Raw genomic sequence first — 25,998 nt, 5'->3', positions numbered from 1 at the left:
ATGATGATTTTTCAACAATTTTTCACAAAAGTGTATTTCAGTACAGGCCTGGCTATTAGTTTTTAACTGTAAAATACTGTGATGATACCAAATCTCACACTTTGAGAGACAGTTAAAAATAAAAAAAGGAATCTTACATCATTTGCAGAGACAGAGAATGCTTATGCCATGTAATGAAAACATACAGAATATTATCATTGTTATTTTTTCAGTAAGTATGATTGGATTGTAATGATTTTTCATAGGGATATAATAAAGAAACTTATAAGAATGCATATGCTCTTGCTAGTACAATGCAATCTATTTGACCATAAGTCAAATAGAATAGGACATCAAGTCTCTCTTAGAGCAAAGAAAAATGTAATCTAAAGACAGAATTTAATATATTGTTTTACAGCAATAAAGAATGCATATACTGTTTTGTAAAAATGTTCTTAGTCTTGGAACAAAATCTTTGTAACTGTTAGTACATATAAGAAGCTATTGTCCTACCATCTTAATTTTAGTCCTAAAGATTTAATTTCCTTACCTGGAAAGAGCTCCCAATAACTTCAATATAGACTTCCCTATATACAGCATTTGGAACTACTTGTCCTATTTAAATAGGGCTCAGTGTTTGCTGGTTCTACAGGCAGCACCTGTGCTTTTACTTATTCTCACTGATCTTTGACTTCATGTGTTTTTCTAGAACCTGGGCTGAGACATTCACTGGAGATTGAGGACAGGACTGGAACACATATGCCAGGAAGAGTCTGCCAAAAGGAGTGTAAGAGTAAATAAAGAAATAGAGGCACGTGCAGAACAAAACACTGGCAGAGAGGGACTGCTTGAATGAAGTTAAGAAGAACATTGAATCACGGCAACAGAATTCTGAACCAACAGAATAGCATGAGGCTTCTGACTCAGCAGATGAACCAGAAGAGACTTCAGAGAAAACTAACTCCAAATTCTAAATCTCAAAAAGAAAAAGAAAGAAAGGAAAAAAAAAATAAAAGAGGTGGCAGGAAAGCAAGACATTACACACACTGGCAATCCTATTTAAATCTATTTGCTTCCCATCTGAAGTGAGAGATAAAAGAAAACAGGAAAGAAAAAAGGGTTGATCTGACCTTACAGAGACCAAAAAAAGAAGAGAAACATGGTAATGCAAGACAGTGCATGATACTGATGATAATTATGTTCTGGGCAGTTCAGCAGTTCAACACACTTAGGATTAAACTAGGTTGATTCTTGCAGTTACCAAAATTATTTCCAGGAAATCTCTAATCTTTCTGGTGAGATTACGTTCTCCAAAGCTTATAGTCCTATACCCAGAGTGGAACATTTCACACAATCATCAGCCAGCTGACTACAACACAACACAATAATCCCAAAAAACATCAGCTGCATGTATTCACATGAATTATATTTGAGGGTTTTAAAATTACTTAGGTCAGTGCTGCTTGGCAGATCTGCCTCTATACAGTCTCCCTCCAATATATGGTAGTTCTGCTGTAAAATTTGAGCTAAAACTGCTGTTTGAGTTCTCATGTTATGCCAAGATATACGTTGTTTAATACAATTTTAAGTAAACAGAAAATAAAGTACTTTTCAGAAAACAAAAAGTCATATTGGAAAAATTCACAGCTTTAGAAGTAAACTTGTTTGAAATGGAATTGAAAAGGGTACTTAAAAATTATCCCCAAATCCAATACAATTAAAATTTGACAATTCCATTTTTGTGAACATGCTATGCAATTCCCACGGTGAGGTCACAGTAAACAGATTGGATGACAGCCAGTACCTGCATCCCTGCTGGTCACATGAAACAAAGAGGATGCAGAGAGGCAGCTTAACAGCTGATCCCTAACAGTTACAGAGTCACTGAATTAATTTGTTCCCTTCTGCATATTTTTACACCAGAAAAGAATAGAAGGTTCCCAGTAATCCTGTCTGACATTCCTGAAAGATTACAGCAACTTTGTCTTCCTACCTATTGTTCTCTACAGCATTAGTAGGTGTCACACCACATCAAACCAAACAAAAAAATATTGCTGGTTACTGAGGCTATGTTATTAATGATTTCTATAATATAAGATAGCTAATAACTCAGTTTATTTTACACTCACTAAGTATAGTACATAGTCTATGATGAAATACTCATTTCTGTCTTTTAAGTATATAGCCCCAGGCTGCCATAGAAGAAAAGCAGAACCAATATTTCTCTTCAATCTCCTGTGACTAAGATCTCAGACACAGAGTGCAGCTGACCCTAGTAAGGTCAGAAATAAGCCTGTCTCAGATTTTCTCCAACCACTCATAAGCCACATAGCTATTTAGAGAGAGCAACCTGCATTCCTAAAGGTATGTATCCCTCCATGGAAAAATATCAAGTCAGACTCTCAAATGAAAGAAACTCATTCTGGATTTCTTCAACAAGCATGAGACTTTCACTCTGCATAAAAAAAGTATTTGTATGAGAATCCATGTCACACTCCTCCAAGTTAATGAAAAGCTTCAAAGTTGATATATCTATTATTTAAAACAAATCTGGTAAAGAGAAATCACTGATGGCAATCCCATAATTTTTAGTACAATTCCACTGATGCATTTACTAGATGCTCCTTTTGCTTGACTTCCACATGAAGGTGTCAAGGCTTAATTCTCCACTGCATCAGTGGGACCTTAGCTTAAAAGAAATTTTGAGGCATCCTGCAACAAGCAGATGGAGACCACAAATTTTTCCTGAGTTTTCATACTCATAAATTCAAACTACCAAAAAAGGTTGGATACCTATGACACAGAAGAGAAGTGAAATTGGAAAATAAGGGCTCAAAACCAGTTAAATTAAACTAAGAACATGCATGCAGCAAAGAACTTCAACTCAGAAGAAAGTAAATAATTCTGAAAAATTCTAAACTTACAAAGTTTACTTTATAAGTAAGGTGAGTACTAGAGACAGAAGAGAACTTCTGAGTGAGAGGCCGTACACAGAATTCTGAAAGTCAGCAAATTCATGGTTACCAAGACATTATTTTAGAAACCCACTCTTCCCTTTTACATCTTTTTGATATGACCTCTGATCTGCATTTACTACTGCCATCATGCTTAACAAGATGTCCTTTTTTTATTTGCAGTTTTTTAAAAGAAGGCCAAAAAATTGGCCCAAGGAATTAGAGGAATTCATATGATGACACCAACGAGCACAAGGATGTCTTTACTGTTTTTTCTTCTAGATGTCATGATTTTGAGAGAATTTAATTAGACGATCAGTCTCATCCATAAACCGAAAAAGGAGGCCACTTTAAAAACTTTTCTAGATAAGTTGTAGTGACTATCCAAACTAAACTGGAATCAAAGTTTGATTTGGTTTCAGCACTGATGTTTGATTATGAACAAAGATCTCTTGATGCTAAGAACTTGTGAAAGATCTAGTGAAGATTAACATTACAGGTTTAAAATTAGAGCCCTAACCTCTAAGTGATCTTTAACAAAAGAAAATGCCTTTGTACTTACTATTAGAGGAAAAACACACAAAAAATCCCACCAACTGAAGACTAATAGAAATAGTGAATTTTAAATAGAAATAATTATTTGAATTTTTTTTTTCAGTGAATGTCATCTTATTCTGACTCCTACCATTTACAAACTGTAGAGGCATCCATGGACGGCAGGGACAAGGTGCTCTGCAGACCTGAGATATTCTAGAAACACATGGTTTTATTACAAGGGTCGTGGGTAAAGAGGGCTGCTGTCAGCCACCAGCCTCGGCTGAAGGGGAGCCCCAAAGACAGAGGGAGAGAGACAGGGGATATGAGGGAAGGGGGGTAAGAAGGCTAAGAGGGGTAAGAGAGGTAAGAAGAGTGCTGGGGTCAGGGCGGTAAGAGAGGGGGAGGTAGAAGAAGAGGAAGAGCGAGAAGAGAAGAGAAGAGAAGAGAAGAGAAGAGAAGAGAAGAGAAGAGAAGAGAAGAGAAGAGAAGAGAAGAGAAGAGAAGAGAAGAGAAGAGAAGAGAAGAGAAGAGAAGAGAAGAGAAGAGAAGAGAAGAGAAGAGAAGAGAAGAGAGGATCTTGTTCCAACACATTATACCTCCTTTTGTGTTGAATATTCTAATTTACAGTGACCAACCGGCGCAAGATACAAAACCTACAAACTTTGCATGCAGCCTGTGAGAACTACTAAATTACCATATCATCCTATATTCTAAACTCTAAAGACTACTCTTCTTATCTCCTTTTTCCTTGATGCCTTGGCAGGGTGGAGAGGGGCTGCATTCTTGGGTCCTTTTGTTTTCTGTCCTTCAACCTATCTCCAGCTAATCACCGTCTTCCTGCCTGCCATGCCTACATCTCAAAGCTGGCCTTCATTTCTATTTCACTCACAGATTTTATACACAGATTTTATATCTCCAGTATTTCTTACCAGACAATCATATCCATAAGCCCTTCCTGTCCTATCTTTCCCAACAACAAACTTCATGAATCTCTTAGCTTTCTGTCTTGGTTAAGGGCAAATTTGGGAGGAAACCCCCACATGGGTGTCCTCTAGAAAGCAAATTCAATTGCTGCATCTCCCTCCCCATGGCCCCCCCCCCCCCCCCCCCCCCCCCCCCCCCCCCCCCCCCCCCCCCCCCCGCCCCCCAGCTGGTTCGGGAAAAGGTTTCCTTGGAGAAAAGTAGGAAAAAACTGTTTATTTAACAAGCAAAGTATTCACAGGCATAAAAAGTGAATAATATTAAACAATAGAACCTCTGGCAGTTCTGAAGAGATGGCAAATTCAGAAAGCCCTTGTCAAGGGGTGTAGCTCAGCCCAGTCTCTTATCAGTCCCTCTTGTGCTGGAATGCAGAGTCCTGGGCCCCAGTGGGCCACAGGTGAGCTCTGGTGTTTTTCTGGGTTTTCAGTCCAGAGCAGGCTGATCAGCTCCAAGAAAAAGAAAAGCCACAGTCTGGGGAACTTCTCTGCCTCAGCTAGCTAAAAACTAACAAAAACCAAAGGAGCGCTCTCTCCTGCCTGTCCGTGCTGCAGACAACACAGTCCATGAGGAGGATGCAGAGGAGCAAGTGCAGTTCCTGAACACAAACTGCGCACTTCTTCTCCTCGCCTTCGCTCTCAGAACCAGCCATAAAGGTGCAGAACTTAATAACCAGCATAAACAGAACAGAAAACTGGGGATACGAGCATCATAAAGTCACCACAGGACATTTTCTTGCTTAGCAATTATATCCCATCTGGGATAGACTGGGACTGCTGTGGGAGTTTATATATAGTATCATTGCAGAATGCAGAGGAGAGAAAACAAATATTCTTTTAAAAAACAAAATACTTATTCTCCTACTACATCTGGATACATAGATACCATAACCCCACATTTTCACTTGTGGACCTCCCAGCTGCCAGTCCTTCAAAAATGGAGGCTTTACCACTGAGCTCTTTCTGTAGAAAATAGAAAAAGTTCCCTTTTGGATTTAACAATAAAGTTAAAAATTGCACTGAATTTCAGAATTACATCTTATTTGCTTATACTACTTCCAGTACTGCTTTTTTAACATTCTTAAACAAATACAGAAAATAATATAAATTAAGTCTTTCAGGCACTTTATTATTGGGCAGTACACTGGGAGTAAATAAATCATTTATTATTTTGTTCATCTGAACCTTAATAACACATTATTATGTGTTGTCACCTCTCATCTTGTCTTTAAATTGCAAGCCTTCTATTTCTGTCTGTTCTCTCTCCTCATCTGTCTTTGCCCTATTTTTTTTTTACTGTAGGTGGTTTTGTTCTGAAATAATTTTATTGTAGCTGTCTGCTTTTGTATAATTGGTTTATTGCAATTTTATCAAGTTGGAGTGTGAGTAGAAATATAATTGAAATTTTTTACAATCCTATCAGTAGAATTCTGGGCAGCTTAAGATAGTGACAACATCAAAAACCTAGATCTACCTATTACTTTACTGTTAATGCAACATTTAAAATGAAGAGTGAAAATCCACTGTTTTTAGTCTATACTATCTAACAAATATTGTGAACAAAAGGAAATTTGTTGGAAATTTTAATTGATATGGGCTGAAGAGCAAATATTTTTAACAGGATGGTCAATGACATATACAAGTCATGTCAGAAAGTAAATTAAATTACTATTGCATGTCAGACCCAGATTTTGATATTTTTAGGTGATTTTGTTTTTCTTAAATTAAAGAAAAGCATGAAATTGTTTGCTCCTGAGAGCTTTATTTCTTCTTTCCTCATAAGATACCCTTGTTCCATCTGCCATCAACTCTTGAAGACAAAGGCCAAACAATCTCTATAATGTACTAACACCAAAAGACAAACCAAGACAACAGAATTTACTTGGCCTGGATCAAACACAATTCCTGCTGACTTCAAAGACATTATTTATCTTCAAATAATTTTCAAATAAACATTAAAATAGGTATTCCAAGGTGTAGAAAGGAAAACCTCACTATGCTGATGATACTGGGAGTTCAACAATTGATTCTAGTGGGATCAGGATTTCCTTGGGTGTCTGTTCGGCCACACACTGTAGGGTCTGGAAATCTGCAACTCCTACTGAATAAATTCCAGCTGTTCTGCTTTCCAGCATATCTAAGGAGAATAAAAGAAGGACAGCATGCCTTCCTTTCACTAGCCAGTCATAAAATCCAACCAACCTGTTGATGATGAAGTCATCTGTCATGTGCAAACTTCACAAAAGGAAATCTCCCCCTTTCATCTTCAGTGGAAAGTCCCTCACAGACATTACTACTCCCTGACCTGTAGAGGTTTATACATTATTTATGTTGTTTGTTGTTTGTATTTTTAACAAAAATATACTGAATTAGGAAGAAACTTAAAATTAAGCTAAAGCCATTAAGCATGTAAATACATAGTTAGAACAGCTGGGATCATGGTTGTACTTAAATATTTATGTCTTACACACATTCTCTGTAGGGAATCCCAAGAAGAATATGCTGTCTGAAGAACAAGGCATCACTGGAAAATATTATGGAGAACGGAAACAAGAATCCTGCTTGCAGTGTACAACTTGAGTAGAATTATAGTTACTCAATAACTATATTGAGTATTCTGCATGCCCTGTTTGGACATACAGAAATAAACTGTTGTGAAAACTGGCAAGAAAACAAACACAGGAATATATTTAAAATTTGAAACTAAATTAAAAAAGCATCAGAATACTTTCATTTTTTTAATTTTTCCACTTACAAAGATCAATACTGATTTTAAAGGGAGAGCCGTGTTTCAATTTTATGCAACTAGAAATTCTCTGAACAAAACTAGTACAACAATGAGTTGTACCTTTTCTCTGAATTTTGTCAAACTCTGAAGATAAGCATCTCTGATACTCATTGGTACAGAGTTGGAGAGCAATGTAACAAAGATTTTTCCCACTGGACTATCCTTTCTGAGAGAAATCTGCAATATTTGTTGCCCACAAAATTATGTATAACAAAAGCACAGTCAATTTTTAACATCTGTGAATAGGATAAAAGTTGAAAGCCCACTCACCCTATAGTCATGGAAGTGCAACCTCTGTTATCTAGAAAAAATTAGACCTATGTCCCCAAAGTATGACAAGAATTAAATGGTCCCTGTATGTAAACTAAATAGATCCACTCAGTAAAATAATTCAGACTTTGAAGGTCTACTTCTTTGATTGTCAGTATCTATTTATGATTGACATACAAAAAATCAGCTGAACTTTAGCAGTGTCGTGTTTGATACCGGAGATACTTTAAAATACTCATCTCATCTATGTTATCATGGAATCTCAGGTATCTAAATTAGGATAACAATTTTGGTGGTCTCTACTGTAATTGAAACAAAGGGAAGGGTGAAAGAAGACCTTGCTGGAGAATGATGTGCCTCATTGCTTCACCTATCTCATTTAGCTGTCTGAAAACTTCCCCCAGGAAAAGTTTTCTTCTTCCTACTGGCTGTGTGGAGAGCCATGCCATGGAAAGCTGGAGAAGTGCTACTGCAGCAAAGGTACCCCTTAGGGTGCTCCACTAGGGAGAGCACTGCCACCAGGTCAAGGAGGTGATACTTTCCTTCCACCAGTGTTCATGAGACATACGTGGGTACTGGGACTAGCCCCAGGCCCACCAGTACAGGGCAGTCATAGACATACCAGAACAAGTCCAGCAATGGGCCACAAAGATCCTGAGGGGACTGGAGCACCTCTTGTAAGAGGAGAGGCTGAGAGAACTAGGACTGTTCAGCTTGGAGGAAAGAAGGTTCAGGGAGATCTTATCTCTGTGCATAAGCACCTGATGGGACAGAAAGAGCAAAAGGGAATAATGCTCAGAAGTGCATACTGATGCGAAGAGTCAATGGACACAAACTAAAAACCAGAAAATTCCATCCAGACATGTATTGGGATTATGGGCAAACAGTGAAATGGGTCTCCCAAAAGGACTGGGGAGTCTCCCTTTGCAAACATTTTCAAATAAGGACTGGAAGCTGTCATAGTCAACCTGAGGCAGTTGATCCTGCTTGAGCAGGGGATTGGACTAGCTGGACTCTGTCATGCAAGAAGTTCCTTTCAAACCACATGAGAAAAACCACATCAATTTTGTGAAAGCTAGATGCATAGCAAGAGTATGAGTATCTGCCTGATATGACACTACACTTTGAAGGTTAGCCTAATTGTCCTTTTCACTGGCTTCCTACTATCACATCAGACTGAAATACCATGGGAAGGAATTAAAGAGAAGACACTGTATTATAATTAAGAGCTGCTAATACCTATGCAAGCCAGGCAGGGAGTCCCCATCTTCTCTGGCAGAAATCCCTTGCAAACATTTCAGTCTGCAGCTGAGAGGAGAGCCAAAAGGGTCTGAGTACTGTGCTCAGAGGACTGTTTTTCCTTGATGGGACAGAAGAGGAATCAAAGACAAGCTGGGTAAGAACAGGAGTGCAAGAAGAAGGATGCTCAGCTTCTTTGCAGGCCCATGGGTAAAGGATGCTCAAGAATGATGAAGGATTTAAAGCAGAGATAGTTAATAACATACAAAATTTTTTTTATTAATTTTGTCTAGATTTGTGTATTTGTTCATATTAAATAAAATACTTTTGTGCTTATACAGTTCCGAAGGTGTATTTCTTTCTTCTCTGGTATGCTGCTAGGAAGTGGTGAGGCCACACCTCGAGTGCTGTGTCCAGTTCTGGCCCCTCAGTTCAGGAAGGATATCCAGAGCATATCCAGAGGAGACAACAAGGCTGGTGAGGGGCTGGGAACACAAACCCTGTGAGGAACGACTGAAGGAGCTGGGGTTGTTTAGTCTGGACAAAAGGAGGTGACCTTACCATTCTCTACAATCTCCTGAAAAGTGGCTGTAGTCAGGTGGGGACTGGTCTCTTCTTCCAGGCAACCACTGACAGTGTGAGAGGGCACAGACTTAAGCTGCACCAGGAGAAGTTTAGGTTAGAGATCACGAAAAATTTCTTCACTGAAAGAATGACTGGGCATTGGAATTGTCTGCCCAGGGAGGTTGTGGAGTTATTGTGTGTGGAGGTATTTAAAAAAAGACTGGATGTGGCTCTCAGTTTAATTAAAGTCAGGTTTAATTGATGAAGAGGTATTAGGTCATAGGTTGGACTCTATGATCTCAAAGGTCTCTTCCAACCTAGTTCATTCTGTGATGCTCTGATTATGCAATTCTGTGAAGTGCACTCAAGTCCTGCAGCATCACAGAATCAAAGAATGGTTGAAGTTGAAAAAGTTTCTGGGATCCATGTTCTGGAGATGAGGATAGTGGAAGTGCTCAGTTTATTTCACTACTGAGCTGAGCAGGAGCTGAGCATTACCCATGAGCTGATGTAAGCTGAGCTGTCTGGCCTTACTTCTCTGAGGGTATAGCAAATAAACAGCTTCAGACAAACAAGGTTTCCAATGGCACCAAGCACAGACATGATGGTGCAGCTCACCTAGGCCATGGTAAAAATGTAAGTTTTTTGAAAAATGAGACAAAATCTGGGAGGTTGCCGAGTAACCATGCAGGCAAAAGTTACCTATCTTCTGCCTGATGTTTTTGGGGTGAACTGACAGTTTCCATGACATCTAAGGAAAGTACTCAAGTAGCAGCAGCAAATGAAGCAGAACAGTTTGCAGTGAATGGAAACAGCAAATTCCTAAGACCAGCATGTAGGAACACAACAGCATCTACCAAAGCCATTATAAATAATTTACTACTATGTCAAGAACTTTGAGGACTCTTCTTTATTTTCCTGAGAAGTATGAATGCAGGTTTTTTTTTTTTTTTTTTTTTTTTTTTTGGTCAGAACAGTGACGTTCAGTGAAGGAAGTGACAGAATTGAAATCTCAGCTTTATGTAACAGAAGGTTACATCTCTCACCAATAACATGCACCATATTTGTATCTTCAAAAAAAAGTACAGCATATAAGATAAACAATTCATTTTCTGCAGAAGTACATCCTGTAGTTTTCCATTTTGGAAATAGGACTTGAGATGGGAATAGGAGAAAATTGCCAAAGATACCTACTTCTCACTGGGGACTAAGTCATGACAGAGATTTATATCACACTCATTTTCATGCAGAGGTGGCATTTGCATATGAGTTATATCCTTGTCACACAAGGACAAGAAAGTCAGCAATCCTCACTTATGGGAGATGTTTTGCTGGCTTTATCAGCAGGCAAAAATGGGGTGCTATGCTATGAGAAAATATCTCATTCCTCCTGTATCTTGATAAAGCTGTGCAAGAAAAACAATGTAGCCTCAGATTGCACTGGTGCTCTAAATGCTCACTTTAGTGCTGCTATCAGCTTCCACAGAGTACCTCCAGAGAGAAAATGCTCCCCACATTTCTGAAGGAGTCATCTTTAAAGCAACCTACAGCTTTTAGGGAGAAGGTAGGATTACTATTCATGGCACATTTTCATAAAAAATACCACCTTATTCTTGCCCTGCTCCCACTGCATCACAACAGCTGTCGTCTATTAAAAATGTAGAGATCTTTGTAAAACCTACATTTTCGTAAGCCAGAAATATCCCTTTCAAAACTAGGACAAAGGTATCTGAGGTACAGGACTCAGAAGAAAACAGCTACAAAAGATCATGATTTATGTTCAGGTTGCCTTGATTTTGGACTGGGGCCTGACCAACACAGCAGGTCAAATGATGCCATCCTTATTCATACAGGTAATGTTATGAACAGACCAGCTGGATTGCAAGACTTAAGCAGAAGCAAATATGGCATAGGATTTCCTGGGGATTAATGACTGGCTGAGAGTTGATGATAGCCTGAAACACAGGCAGTCATTAATCTTAATCCTCAGGAAATTATCTCTATCAAGGTCATTATTTCTGTAATAAGATAAAAGCAAACAAAAACATAATGTCATATAGATCTATTTTAAATGAATGATGATGTCTCAGCTGAAATGCCAAGTTCATGTCCCATCAACAAACATCTTACACATTCACCTGTTATGAGTGGCTGAACTCTTATCTTCTTAGAAGCTTTATGCTGAGACCAAGACTTTGAAGGGGGAGGAAGCCTTCCTTGTCTAGACTGTTAATTCCACAGCATGACTGCACACCTGCCTGAATACAAAGAGCCAAATATCAAGCAGCTCCCACTGATGTCAGATATTACTCATCTGTCAGAGGTTGGCTGAACACCTTGCAAGCCTACTGATTCTGGAGCATTTGCAAGTTGGCTTTCATGAGACAGCCACAAGCCATCCAAAACCATATTTATGTGAAAAGGGAAAAGGAAGGACAGCTTCACAAGTGTGTAATAGTATATTGGGACTGCTCTGTTTATCCACATTTTGTGGAAAGTAAATCTTACTCACTCATTTCATGTTACCCTACTTGCAATCAAGTGCATTTTTAAGATGCTTTCAATTGCCATAGAGGTTGGTTCTGACTTCACAAATGAATTATTCAGAAATAAATTTGATGAGCTGGTTTTCTATAAATACACTGAATGTTAATGCAGTAATAATGGTGTATAGGTCACGCTGATCTTCAATAGTCACATGGCCTGTTCATACATTCCACACTGTTTCTGCTACCAAGAGGATGCAGACAGGACTTCTTCTCTGTCACCTCTGCAAAACTCCCACAACTCCAAGTGCCTTCTGATGCCCCCATTTCCCCTGCAATTATTCAAGGGAATGTAACCGTGAACTTCATTGCTGACTTACAGAGAAAGAAAAGCTGCATCTTTCAGCAGCAGCGTAAAAATTAGAAATGTAATTTCTAAAGGCAATATTTGACCTAGAAGCCTGCAAGAATGAAGAACAGAGCTCCCAGACTTTACCGATGCTTTTCCAAAACACAGCTCACTTGTGGCTGTGACAGCTGCAGTCTTGCTGGTGCCTGATCAGAAAGAGATGTGACTAATGGACCCAGCAGTCCAGAAAGACGGCAAGTGCTGAAGAAGCCATCTCACAGGAGAAGACTGAAAGAAGGTGGGTGCAGATGAGTGAGATGCAGTATGAGAAAGACAAAGAAGCAAATGCAAGAGAAATGCAGGAAAAGGAAATGCGATGACGAGGAGGAGGAGGATGTCAGGAGTATGACCAAGTGCAGGAGGTGCCAGAGTCCCCCTGTGTATCTTAGCTTTGATAGACACCTTTCAAACATTTTTCTTTGACAGTGGGACTTTTTAACGCTTTCATAAACTGTTCTTTTTCTGCAAATCCAACAAATTCAGCAAACGATGCAATGTTTTTGACCTACTGATGTAAGTCATCATCTGGCAGAAATTCTGAGGAAATTTAAGCTGACTAAAAGTAAGACTTACTTAAGCTCACTAAAGTAAGACTGAAAAATTTTTATAACATCTTTTCGCTATTCCTTTGACCATGATCCATACTTGCATCAAATCATTTAGAAGAAGCCCTTTAGCCTCACAGGTCATGCAGCATCATTCTTTACATGAGTGCAGCAGAGCTAATTTTTTTGCTAACACAAAACTCAAAAGTGTTGAGCTTTTTGCAGAGGAAGGACATGTAAATTGGAGAGAGCCATACGGGCCAGAGAAGGCACCAGATAATCCTTTGCATTTCTACATCTCCCCAAATAATGGGTTTTTGTAGCAAAGGATTGCATTTCTCAGACACTTTTAATAAATACTATGTCTTTCAATTCGTGATAATTAAAAGCTATCAGCTTAAAAAATTATTTAGTGGGCAAAAGACTCTTAAAATAAAGATGATGAACTAATTTGGTTCTTCAAGGTCCTTCTTTGTGTTTTGCACAATAAAACACAAAAACATGGAGAGAATTTGGTAGATAAGATTCATACAGATCCAAGTAGATAATTAATACTGTATACAATAGGTACCCACATCCATTTTCACACATACTTTTAAAGAGAATGTAAGATTGAAATACAACTACATCCAAAATTTTTAACTAGTATTACCTGCCTCGACCAGACACAGTATTTACATCAAATAAAAACACCTTTTCTTTCACAGAAGTCTGCTGAATAAGCTGAATACAGAGTAATTAATATGGACACTTAAAAGCTCAAGATCTCAGAAAACAACATGAGTGTGTTCAGTGAAGACATCCAGTATTCCTCATGTTTGCCCTCCAAACTGCCTGCAGTGCAAAAGATCTTGAAAGCCAAGTCTTTGTACAAATGAGGTAGTGCCCCAGAAAAGATTAATAAGCATGATAGAAAAACAGATGCATTTTTCCCAGATTTTTTCTACAGTCATAAGTCTGTTTATAAAAAGCTAAAACCAGAGTTCCATGAGCAAAAACAAATTATTGAATGAATTACACTTCCATGCTCTCATGAACTAAAATTTGAATTCTGTAAAGTCAGCAAAAGCTTCAAATACTGGCTTCTTAATATATATCAACTTAAAATCTGCACATACAAAGCTATTTTCCAGCAGTTTTTTGGCCATTTCTTCATGAAATTTTGCATTAAAATATAGTGTACGCTGTAAATGGAGATTTTTTTCCCCTTTGTAAATTTAACTCAGTGTGTTAGTTTTAATGAAACATCCAGATAATGAAATGGCTACTGCCTTGCACTTACTTGAAGGCCACAATCTATTTCTATTCCCATTTTTTAAAAGAGTATTACTTCTAGGACAAATGTAAGACTTTGGAAGGGAAAAAAATCTGTAAACAGTGAAGTATTATGTGCGAAGAAACCCTGAGGAAAATGGTGCTGGATTAATTTAAGTAAGATTTATGCACTGCAAACATCTCTATCAATCCACACTGATCTTAATCATTTTACTGACATAATGAAAACCAGGACTGAGTTACCTGACAAACTTAATTTTAAGTATACCTAATTTTCAGAAGCGTAGGGCTTTTGTCCCACCTAAGATGAACTTCAGATGTCAACTCCCTTTTGTCCTTCACTGCCATAAAGGGGGAAGCCTCTGGATCACACTACATGGTGCAAGTTTACTACAGCAGAAAAGTAGACAGGTCTGAACACTGAACAAGCTATGCATGGGAAACAAGGGAAATAAGCTTGAGCAATGGAAAAATACCTGAGAGATACTTATTCTCAATTTACATTAGGTTCAAATTGTACTCCAGTCAACAATTCTTGCTTTCTTGTAGTCTAGTCTTCAATCTGTCATGTATGCTCATGTGAAGTGCTATATATAGTTTTTGTTTACTAAAGTTTGAAAGGTTTGTCCATAATATTTTTGGTCTCTTTAGTACTTCCCTATTCCTTCCCAAGAGCTATTTCTCAAGACATCTGCAGCAGAGTCCTACAAACACACAGACATCAAGTAACACATGGCCTTGAATTTTTTTGGTTCTTCTACTAGAATCTGAGAGTCAGATCCCCCCACAGTTACAAAGCCAATATGGTTTTCCTGCCAGCTTCTCAGATCAAACCAGTGGCCTTCTTGCTAACTTGTCAAAGAAATGATGTATCACATCACAGTTGGATAAAGCAACTAAACCCTTCACATACATGTAACACAGAGGTATGTTGGCTGCATTTTTATTAATGTCAGCATTAAACAACCTGAAGTCAAACCCACAGAATCTCATTCTTTTCTATAGTGCACATGACAAATTATCCACCATTTTGATTTTTTTAAAATAAAACCAAAACCAGGGAGGAAAACAAACAAAAATCCTTATGAAACTACAGGACGATATCATGTGTAACTTCTACATTGCTGCTGAATCCATAAGAGAAAAGAATCAGTAGTTACGCATTAACCAAATGACCAGTTTTAGTTTCACTGCAATGAACACATTTCCTACATTGAAAGTCTTGGTGGGAGTATGCATATCACACCATAAAAGTGTAGAACTCTCTCAGAAAACCCAGACACATCCCAAAAAGACTGATGAAAGCAGGAGAAATGCAAAAAATAGTCTCATGGAGAGAAAGGAAAAATAAAGCATTTGTTTGGTTTTGCATCAGGAAAGCAAAAAAAAAAGAAAATAAAATTAATAGGCATACCTTCAGCAAGTGGGTCAAGTGTGTGAATCATGAGCTGGAAGATGCTGTTCCTCATTAGACTGTTGTGGAGAGATGCGGAGCTTCCTCCCCGCTGCAGACGTGGCTTGGTCTAGGGTAAAAAAGAATTTAGGGCATTTTTGGTTTTTTGCGAGGAAGGATTCTGAAACAGTATGAATTAATCTCATACCTCACTGGACAACGAAACATTTTGAACTACTGCCTAGAGCAGATTATGTTAATGTACAGATTTTATCACTCATTGCCATAAGGATAGACAATTTCTCTGGTGGGAATGGATTGGCAGAACAGCCATTAGTCTCCCAGGACTCAGGAAAAAAACAGGGCAAAAAAAATGCTTCTTTGTGAAAACTCATGAAGTGTTAAGAAAATGAAAACCTCACACTTGCATCAGGAAGAACGAATAATTTGTTTCTTTGTAGAACCTTTTGTTTTAATCCCTGAAGTAAGTTATAATTTTTATTACTTTGGTACATTGCAAATATGCATATGATTAAAACTCGGGAAAAAAAGGGCAGACAGTACTTCTTTTCAATGGCACTCAGTCAGAAACATGCCCCTTTGGCTCAATCCACTGAAGTCTCATGGCAAAAAGAGACTTTAGAGTGTGGCACAGCAATACGGAAATCTACATTAAAGAATATAATGTACAAGCATCTTTTGCATGCTTGTAACAAAATTTAAAACATACTCTGAGGTTCTGTTCTCCATGCAATTGTCTAGTACAATAATTGATGCACTGTATATATAGAGTAAGACTGTTTTGTGGCTATTTGTTTGTTTCAATAAAAAGGACAGTGAGAGCCAACAGACTGCTGACTAGAAAGACTCTGAAATTCAGTTCGAGGGAAAAAACCAACACTGAAGAAAGTAACATTCGGTAATAATACATGGATTAATCTGTGGTGTCATACACACACAAAATAATAAATTATAGAAACCAATAAAGAAGATTAATTCACTGCCTTAAGTTTGGAAATAAATTACTTAAATTTTAGGGCAGTATAGGAGGAGAAAGGAATCCCAGCAACTTAGAAAAACGTTGATGCATGCCAAACTAATGTAAGGCTTGCCTCACCACCCTCCTGAGAAACAAATGCTCAGATGCATAATTGCTGCCTACCGTTAACGTTTGGTCATCCTTGTCTCCAGCATTAGGCGACTGCATGAACAGGAAAAAGAACAAAAACAAGTGTTAGACAGAGCACTCAGGGAATGGAAAGGCAATAGAAGATCACACATGTCTGATCCTATGAATCCTATTGTGACAGATTTTTGAAGCAATCAGGGCATCCTATTGATCAAGTAAATCAGAGTAAATTCACACTGCAGTGTGTGCAAGCGTCTTTTACTCTTGTCAGTTTCTTGGACAGAGACTGTTGCCATTTCAGGGCCTGGCACAGCAGCTGGGCTGCAGATCACAGTGCTCAATTCATACAAATTACCCAGGGAGGCAAACTCCCTGTACAGCAACCAGTTTGAGAGAGCAAAGACAGAAGACTAAGGAAAACAAGAAACTTAGGATTGACCAAATGTTCCACAAAAGGCCTAAAAAGGAGTAACCTTGGTATGTTGCAGGAAGAGACTAGGCAAGGAAATGAAAAAGTACATTTCAATTTAACTGCTCCCTACAAATTACCATCTAGCTCAAACTGGCAACTCTGATTAAGGGCAAGCAACATGGCACACACTGCCCTGCCATGAAGGAAAATGAGACTCTTGAATGAGTCTTAAATTATTTTCTTCATCTCAAGGACTCTTCTTTAGTGCTATGTTATACACAGAAAACAAATTACATCACAGCTGTTCCATGGAACAATCTCTCCCATTCAGTGAAATCCCGTTTTTGGACACACATCAACAGCAATTTTTTGGACATGCCTTTTTGGGTTAATTAATCTTGAAGGTTAAGTGGAGGGCAAGCAGCTATGAACAAACACTGATGACAGAGCAAATATACTTTATGTTCCATAATAAATACAAGCATAGTGAGAACCAAACTCCTTGTCAAAAATGTACTGTTACATTTTTACATAGTTACAGCTCTGAACTATTAACTCAAAGAAAAGATAATTAGAAAACAAAAACATCCTTGTTCTAATAAAGGAACTACCTGTCACTAAAATAAATCTATCCTTGTGTGAGAAAATAATAGGAAAAAAGTTTTATACCCTATTGAAAAAAACTATCCCAAAAAGAACTTTGGAAGGAAGAAAAAGAAAAGGAAACAGAAAGAAAATACAAAATCTGTGTTCTAAAATGTCATTTTAAAAGCAGATCTTAGAAAATGCTGGCCTAATGTGTACATATATATGGTTATACGTTATACATATGCATGAGTCTTTCAGATACAAATCCATATAAATGAGCAAATCCACAATATGTGAGTACTTTGAGGGAACTTCATGGAAAAAAACCCATCTCACAGCAAAAATTGCAAGAAAGCAAAAAGGACAAGCTGGGAAAAACTTTTATTGTTTCCAAAAAAGAGCAGTTTAACTACAGTTATAGAAATAAAGGCTGTAATAGATGCATGAATGCACAGAACTGGAACTTGATTAGAAGTTTAAAAAAATATTGTTTGTAACTTTGATTTTCTCTAGATAGGAAATATATTTTTTTATTTTTAATATTGAAATATATGAGAATGTATAATTGATGAAACTGAGTAAATTGTACTTTCCACCTGACAAATGTCCGAAGACTATCACTTTTCAGAATTTCATGTAGAAGGAGACACTTCTCATTTATTTGAAAAAGAATGGGATGAACCTAAATGAATGCATAAAAACATCTAGTCGATCTTTTGCACCACATAATTTAATTATTAAAAGATAATGATATCAAGAAGAGAAAGAATAATGAAACATATTTTCCATATGCATTAAGGAAACAGAAGGGTGAAGTAATTTAATTATTTGCCAATACACCATGGGGCATTCACCATGAAATGGATTTTTAGAATTATTTTTTCCACATATGATTAGCCGTGCAATCACTTCTGAGTTGAACTTGCCAGTCAAGTTATATTCTAGCAGGAATATTCAGGATAATTTCAAAACTGGGCATGTAAACAATTGTTTGACATTCTGGTGATACTAAATATTTCTATTTCCTGGATTATATCCTAGAGTAACAATAAAAATACCCCATCTTTAAATAGCAGTGAAAAACTCAGTTGTGTTGCTGTTTACAGTATTGGATGGTATTCTGACCACACCAGGATGGAAAATTAAACTATTTTACTATTGTTCACAGCAAGTCTTGAACATGGTCCTTGCTACTTAGTTTTGGTATTGCACACTGCCTGGGAAAGTATCTTAAAGCATCATTTTTTCCTAGGAGACGCACTGAGTATTCAGGCATTTTATGCCATCTTAACTTGAGACGACACTTAAAAACTGGTCCAGTTGGTGGTGTTTCTTTGCACAGGGAGTGAATACTGCATCTGTGGACACACTCAACAATGATATTTAAAAGAAAATACACATTTTCTGTAAAGATAGGATTGTTCTTAAATCATGGCAACCATTGCATGTTAGTTCCCTTTGGATCAGAAAGAGTTGAAAGTTCCATGTCTTATACAGTACGAATATTTTTGAAGGTTTTACTAGTATAAATGATCTTTTGCAATTACATGCTTTAATTTCTTTAAAACCACAAATTAATTATGATTCTGCAAAGTGAAAAAAATGCATTCTAGCATACCTTCTTATTAAAGAGTATTTGGGGCACAATCCATTATCAGAAAATGATTATAAAAATCATTAGGCAGATCACTATTTTTTTTTTTTTTCAGATAACTCAATGGATAATTTGTTAATTCTCCCATATCCCACGGCAGGACCTAAGAATTTGTCCATTCTCTTGCTGCCATCAATCATCATGTACTCAAGCTTGCTTCAGATGAGCTAAAAGTCTAAAAACATTCTGTTTCAGGAAGGATATATTTTAAAAGTCTACTTGCTATGGAGAAATGGTTTCTGGTATTCTTTTCACACATCTCTCTTCCTCAGTGACCTAAGTCCATCAGTGATTGAGCCTGACAGCCTCCTTGCCTTATTTGGGAACACAGGTTGTTGAAAACCAGGCATCTGAGTAATTCACGCAAGAGGTGATGGCACACTAAGTGCCTGGTGAGTCTCTCAGTGCTTTCCTTTGACATAAAGGGCATCATGACAGTCAGAGGAGGAGCAGAATCTATAAAAAGCTCTAGATATTTGACACAGAGCATCAATGTGAACAAAAGATGGCTAGTAACTTGAATCCTCCATTAGTGTGTAGTCCCGAACCAAAATTAGAGAGCTGTTTGTCTGCAGCTTGAGCAGTCCTTGCTCTAATTGAAGTTTCCATATTAAATGTTCAGTAGCCAGAAACAATCAGTGAACTGGACTGCCCATTCCCTTCTCCTAACATGAGAAAAGCAAGTGGTGAAACAAAAGTAAGTAAAGACGCAATGGGATTTCAACACCCTTTCTGCAGTGTGGGTGCACATTTTCTGCTTGATAAATATTTTCCAAATATAATAATGAAAAGCTGTTAAAAAGCAGTCAATCAATCAATCAATCAGTCAATCAGCTTTTCTGGGAATAATGGCATTTAGTGACGTTTGTTATTTGGCAGTGTGCTGCTGAATGCAATATGGTGTCTCCAACTATTGTATTATATGAGCCCAGACAGGAATTTACTTAATTGTCTCAAGATGCTTTCTAGAGCAGGAGTTCTGCTGCTCTCTCTTATGCCTGCTTTAAAATGTGGCATCTGGACACAGCAACTTTACAGCTGGCAGTGAGCCACCACTTGTCAGTCTTCAAATAAATTACAGAAGATAAGTTTTATTGGAGCATTTTTCTAAGATTCTTCTATCTTATACTTAAGGGCTGTAGGGTTTTTTGTTAGATTGAACTGCAGAAAAATGAGATAGATTTCAAAGGCAGCCAGTGAAGTCAGTCTAGCCAACCTAAGACAGTTAAGTTAATTTCTAAAAACAAGTAGCCTAAGGAGTGCTAATAATGTACTCAGAATAGAACTCTTCTGCATTTCTTTGAAATTATATGGTAAGTCAGGTTAAAACATAACTAAAATCCTAGCAATGAATTCATCTAGGCAGATTTCAGAAATAAGCCTAATAAGCTTAGAGAGGGAACCAAAAATTGAAGGTAATACTTTATCTAGTTCTCTTAATACATATATTTCTGAATTTTTTACCAAATTAGAATCTTAGAGCTCCTTTATGTGAATACTCCAAAACAATCCAAAGTTATAACCTTTGCCTACATGATGGTTGGCTGGAAAGATCAAATCCTAGTAGTCCCAATATACTTAAACTAAAATTCTAGCAATCCATGGAAATAAAAGTGGACATTACCACCTGCAGAACTGTCTGTCAGGTGCTGCAGTGCAGCCACTATAACTTTATAACTGAAGGTGATGCACCTCATTGCCCTATCTCTAGATAATTTTTGTAGAAAGACTGTAAGTAGCTGCAAAGGAATACCTCTGTGTTTAAGCTATAGTAAACTGATGGTAAGGATTTTAACTTACATGATACTGCTTAGACATCAGTATCTGAATCCACACTGTGAATTAACACTGCATACAGGGCCTTGGATCTTATTTAAGACAGAGGAAGACAAAGCTTTAGTAACCACACTGTAGAAAAATATGCTGAAGCTCTCTTCCACTTTGCCTTCTTTCTTTTCACCCTTCCCTTTCCTAAAAGTAAAATAAAGCAGAGGGTTTTACCTGAAGAAGCATTTCTCTTTATTGTTGAAGAAAGTAAATATGTTTCACAAAAGCACTCCACAAACCAGTCCAAAATTAAACTGAGGCTATAAAGCTGCTTTACTCGTCAAAATGAAGAATGTATTAAATTAGAGGTTGAACTTCCAAAGACATTAACCTGGACCACCAAAATAGAATATCTGATTCTATTAACAACTGCTTGTTTAGAGGCATCAAGTGTGAAAGTTGTAGCACTGGAAAAAGCAAAATGGTGTTGTTAATTCAGATCTGTTGTCTCTTTTATGCCAGTCTGTTCATGCAATTACCCAATGTGCATACACATAGTGAATCCTCATAAATGTTCAGAAAAGATGCATCTTACTTGATTTGAGCAGTGACAAATAGATGGTGTAAGCCATCAGTTGCTAAATCACATGCTAAAGTTAGGTCAACTGATTTAATTCCAGATATCTGTGCATCCCACTGTGTGAAATAAGGCTCTTCTAGTCAGACTGTATAACCAATTATATGGTATTTAGTTACTCATCATGTGTAAGGAAAAGTCTGCCCCATGTCTCTTACCTTCTCTGAACTTGCTTAAAGTCAGGTATCTTTGGCTTAGGGTGGCAATGTAAAAGCTCAAGCTTAAAGACTTCATGAGTTTTTAATCACCTTAGTGTCAAAAGTAATTATGTGGTTTTAAGTTGTTCCTCTTATCCTCCTTTCAAGACTTACTAATGAAGTCACCTTTTGCTATTTTTTGAGTCAAATAATTTGGCACCACACCTCTGCATGTCTATGTAACTTTCGGGAGGGCAAAAGAATCCTTAAAACAAACAAACAAACAAATAAATAGATCTGGGTACTTAACAGTCATTAGATACACATGCACAAAACATGTGTTCACAAGTGACAGTTTAAGTACTTCAGTATGGATTTATGTGGCCAACATTAAAATACAGATTTAAAGTCTTTAATATGCGGCTATTTCATCAACAACATTTGATGAGAAAGCACTAGTGAGTGCTCCAAGGATCAGTTCTCGAAACTTAAGAAATTTTGGAAGTAAAATCACCTATGAAAGAGGAAGCAAATTGTAAGAAGGGGACTGGGAAAGTTTTAATCTGAACTGCAACTACACCATAGAGACTACTGACAGGAAATGCTTGCTCTTTATTTCTTGCAACTCAGTCAAACATGACTTGCTTAGTAAAAAGCCAGCAAAAAAGCATTTCTTGGTACTTCTCCTTGCCTAAACACACTAAGAATCTTCCACCGATAATGGCAGCTTCAGAGTTGGCCTTAGAAGTGGTCACAATAATACCCAGAGGGGAAAATGTTTGACAAATCTCAACTGTGGCCGTTGCTAAGCTCCTGAATAAATTTCCTGATTTGCAGCTCCTGAATAAATTTCACTGCAGTCAGTTGGCTGCAGAGGATTCATCACACGGGCAAAAAAGGCTGCAGTTTCACTGCTTTTCCACCTCCAGCACCCTGGGGATCCTGAAGAACAGCTCCAGTTGCACAGAAGAAACCAGTATGAGCAGCCCACAGGGAGGAAATGCTGAATCAGCACATCCTCAGCTGCCCTCATCATGTCCCTGCTCCACCAAGATCTGCTCACTTCTCTCATCTTATTTCACAGCTGTCTTTCCCCTTCAGGTGACTTTTTTTCTTACCAGGATCTCCACCAACTTTACCGTCAGGTGGCAGAAATGCCTGATCAAGCTCTCTGGAGTGTGGCTGCAGGAAGAATACAAGCAAATGTGTGAGGGGCATATATGATAATGAATGATATTGGGAAAGTGGCTGAGTATTGCTCCAGAGTGGATGTTTCCCACAATGTTAGAAAGGGACAGAGAATAGAATACAGAATACTGGCTGAAGTGAAAGCCTTGGCTATCCTGTGGGACCACATTTCCCATGAAAACGTAATAACATTTAAAGTGGTCTAACTCCCACATTAAAAAAACAGAAGAGAGCAGGTCTAAAAGAAAGCATCACCAATACAGTTGGTATTGAGGTACAAACTTTTCAAATAACTGGGTTTCAAAACATAAAATCATCATCTCTGGGTGCATGCTGGCAGCTATGGGCTGTAGTTATATGGGTAGCAGTTTTACACCAGTGTAACAGGCAAAATCCAGCAGTCAGCTTCTGTTTCTCCATTTTCCCATTTGTTAACCAGGAATGGAGACACTGTTTGTAAAGAACTTCGTTGTTATGGAGAGGGCTGATTGCTTCAGGGGTAGGTTACTGAGTATGACTGCCCTCTCTACAACAATTAACTGTGTTCCTTTGGGTTTTGCATCTCCAGTTGAGCACAACATAGAGGTTCATCTCAATAAGGTACAAAGAAAATCTTCTTTGAGAGCTGCATCTCCAATAGCTATAGGTAAACAATCAAAATGCACTTCCTGCAATTGTTTTGTTATTGAACAAATATCTAAGATTTTTAATTTTTTTGCACTATTTATGTCTCTAACAAGTCTGAACCTATGAGTTTACAAGATTAATCATGTAATTCATGTATTCATGTATGGGTTTACAAGAGAATTCATGTAATCAAAGCACACAGAACACTTGTGCTTTTTACATCCCATAGGATGTTACACTAATTCATCAACATTGTAAGAGGGAAACAAAGGAAAATGTGATAGTTTATCTTTTTTTTATTCACCCACTAACTGGATTATGTTACTTGTTCTCAGTTTTACAATGTGAAACTAGACATCATGTCCAAGGCAAAGTATTCCTAAAAGAAAGTATCTTATTTTTACCTATTTGACTTAACAGTAGTTCAGGCTCACTGTCCTCCTAACTGACATTGAATACCATCTGCCTCTATATTAGTCCTTCAAATAACCATTTTCAGCTTTTTCATTGCTGCCTCTTAGGTCCTTCATAGCAAACGAAACATAGAAATGCCATCTAAGGGTTTGTCTTATACGTGGTGCAGGGGTAAGAAATGGTAGGGAGAGAATCTTTTATGAAGAAATAGAGAAGAAATTTTACAGAGGAACCTGCAGATAAGAAACCAGCATTGTACTGCAAGTGTTCCTGATGGAGCTGTAGACAGAAAAGCAAGTCTGCTTTCCAAATTTCATCTACAACCATAAAATATAACAAAAGAGTTCTCTTCAAATTAGGAGAAGAAAAAAGAAGACTAGATTAGCTTCTGTCTTACTCTGATTACACCTGCTTTTAACTATTTTTCCACAATGTTCTGATTGGCATTAAGATGAAAGAGATCTAAGATGTGTGCCTCTGAAATCAAGAGCATCCCTGTGTGCTGAGATTCTAGAGACCACCAGATATGCTCTGGACAGTCTGCAGTATGCACATGCCAGATTACTTTTAACTCCTTTAGAACTGAGAGATGAAACTGATGCAGAAAGACCTAAATGACACTGTTCTTCCTAAATGAAGGGTTACAACTTTCAGACCTTAAATCAGGCCTCCCCCATTTTGGCTCTCAGTGTCTGCATTGTTACAGAAATTGTGTCCTTCATGGCATAGCCGAGGATAGACAGAAAATCTCTGTGCTCACCTTCCTTCATTAGTCTGCTGTTTCATGCTGTCTTTCACATTACTAATTTGTCCCTACCACTATGACCCAAATGTCTGCAGGGAAACCATTCCCAGAGCAGTAGCAGTGGCTCTGCTGCTCTTCCCTACAAAGTCCGGTCCTCCCAAAACAGCTTCCTAATTAATATTTAAGCTAAACATACTGCTCCAAGGATAATTCCCCTTGTGGTCGAAGAGAACAGAATAAGACACTGGGGAAAGGAGATGTGCTGGAGTTAGGAAGGACTTATGTGGATGTAATAGGAGATCAAAGCTGCAGAAAAGCAAGAGAGAGTTTGTGGTGAAGTAGTGAGGATGGCAGCCCAAGCAGCTACTGGTGCTACTGAGGTAGAGCTCTTAATTGTATTTCACCTCTTTATCCCATTTACAGCCTATGGCAAAAGTATTTCTTCACCTGTACGCTGCCAGATGAGCTTCACTGCAAAACATGAAATTTCCCTGAGACTTTTGCTGAGAAATGTTATTTTGGACACCAGCCAAAATCACAATTTGCAAGGTCTTTCAATTAGCAGAAGAGAAACTCACAGTAACCCCATCCATCTCTTATGTAATTCCATTCCACTATAATAAAAATTAAATTCTGGTATCTCTAAGTCTGCAGTCTATAACTGCAGAAGTCACAAGCAAAAGACCATGCCATTACCCCCAGCTGTAAGCATCCTTTTAGCCACCAGTTATTCCTCAAATGCACAGTCTGCCTCTGTCATAAAATCACAGAATCATGGAATACGCTGAGTTGGAAGGCAACCACAAGGATCATCAAGTCCAGCTCGTGGCCCTGCACAGGACTACCCCAAGAGTCTCACCCTGTGCCTGAAAGCATTGTCCAAATGCTTCTTGAGCTCTGACAGGCTTGGTGCTGTGACCCCTTCCCCAGGGAGCTGTTTCAGTGCCCAACTATCCTCAGGATGAAGAACCTTTCCCTAATATCCAAACTAAATCTCCTCTGACACAGCTTCAGGCCATTCCCTCAGGTCCTGTCACTGGTCACCAGAGAGATAAGATCAGTGCCTGGCCCTCTGCTTCCTCTTGAGAGAAATTGAAGACTGTGAGTGATGAAGTCTTTTCCTCTCATGATTTTTCCCCTAGAACATGTGTATCTTTCATTGTATATTAGACTTTCTTGCTGCTTTTTATTTTTTCTCCTATCTCATTGGCAGCCACATCACACAATGCCCATGGAAACCCAGCCTATCAGGAACACTTCTGTTTCAGGAACTAGCACACCTCT

At 38.0% G+C, this 25,998-nt stretch overlaps 1 protein-coding gene across 2 annotated transcripts in view; it reads right to left on the bottom strand.

The window, feature by feature from the left end:
* SLC24A2 (solute carrier family 24 member 2) overlaps window positions 1-25,998 on the bottom strand; it is a 106,836-nt gene that overhangs the window by 34,593 nt on the left and 46,245 nt on the right. For both annotated transcript variants that reach the window (XM_066339988.1, XM_066339989.1), the window contains 2 exons: window positions 16,579-16,617; window positions 15,438-15,546 (listed from right to left, as the gene is read on the bottom strand). In XM_066339988.1, coding sequence (XP_066196085.1) covers window positions 15,438-15,546; window positions 16,579-16,617 — 148 coding nt within the window. The remainder of the gene's footprint in view (window positions 1-15,437; window positions 15,547-16,578; window positions 16,618-25,998) is intronic.

The sequence above is a fragment of the Sylvia atricapilla genome, chromosome Z (assembly GCF_009819655.1).
Source record: "Sylvia atricapilla isolate bSylAtr1 chromosome Z, bSylAtr1.pri, whole genome shotgun sequence".
In the NCBI taxonomy this organism is placed as follows: Eukaryota; Metazoa; Chordata; class Aves; order Passeriformes; family Sylviidae; genus Sylvia; species Sylvia atricapilla.
This window is presented reverse-complemented; position numbering and strand designations above follow the sequence as displayed.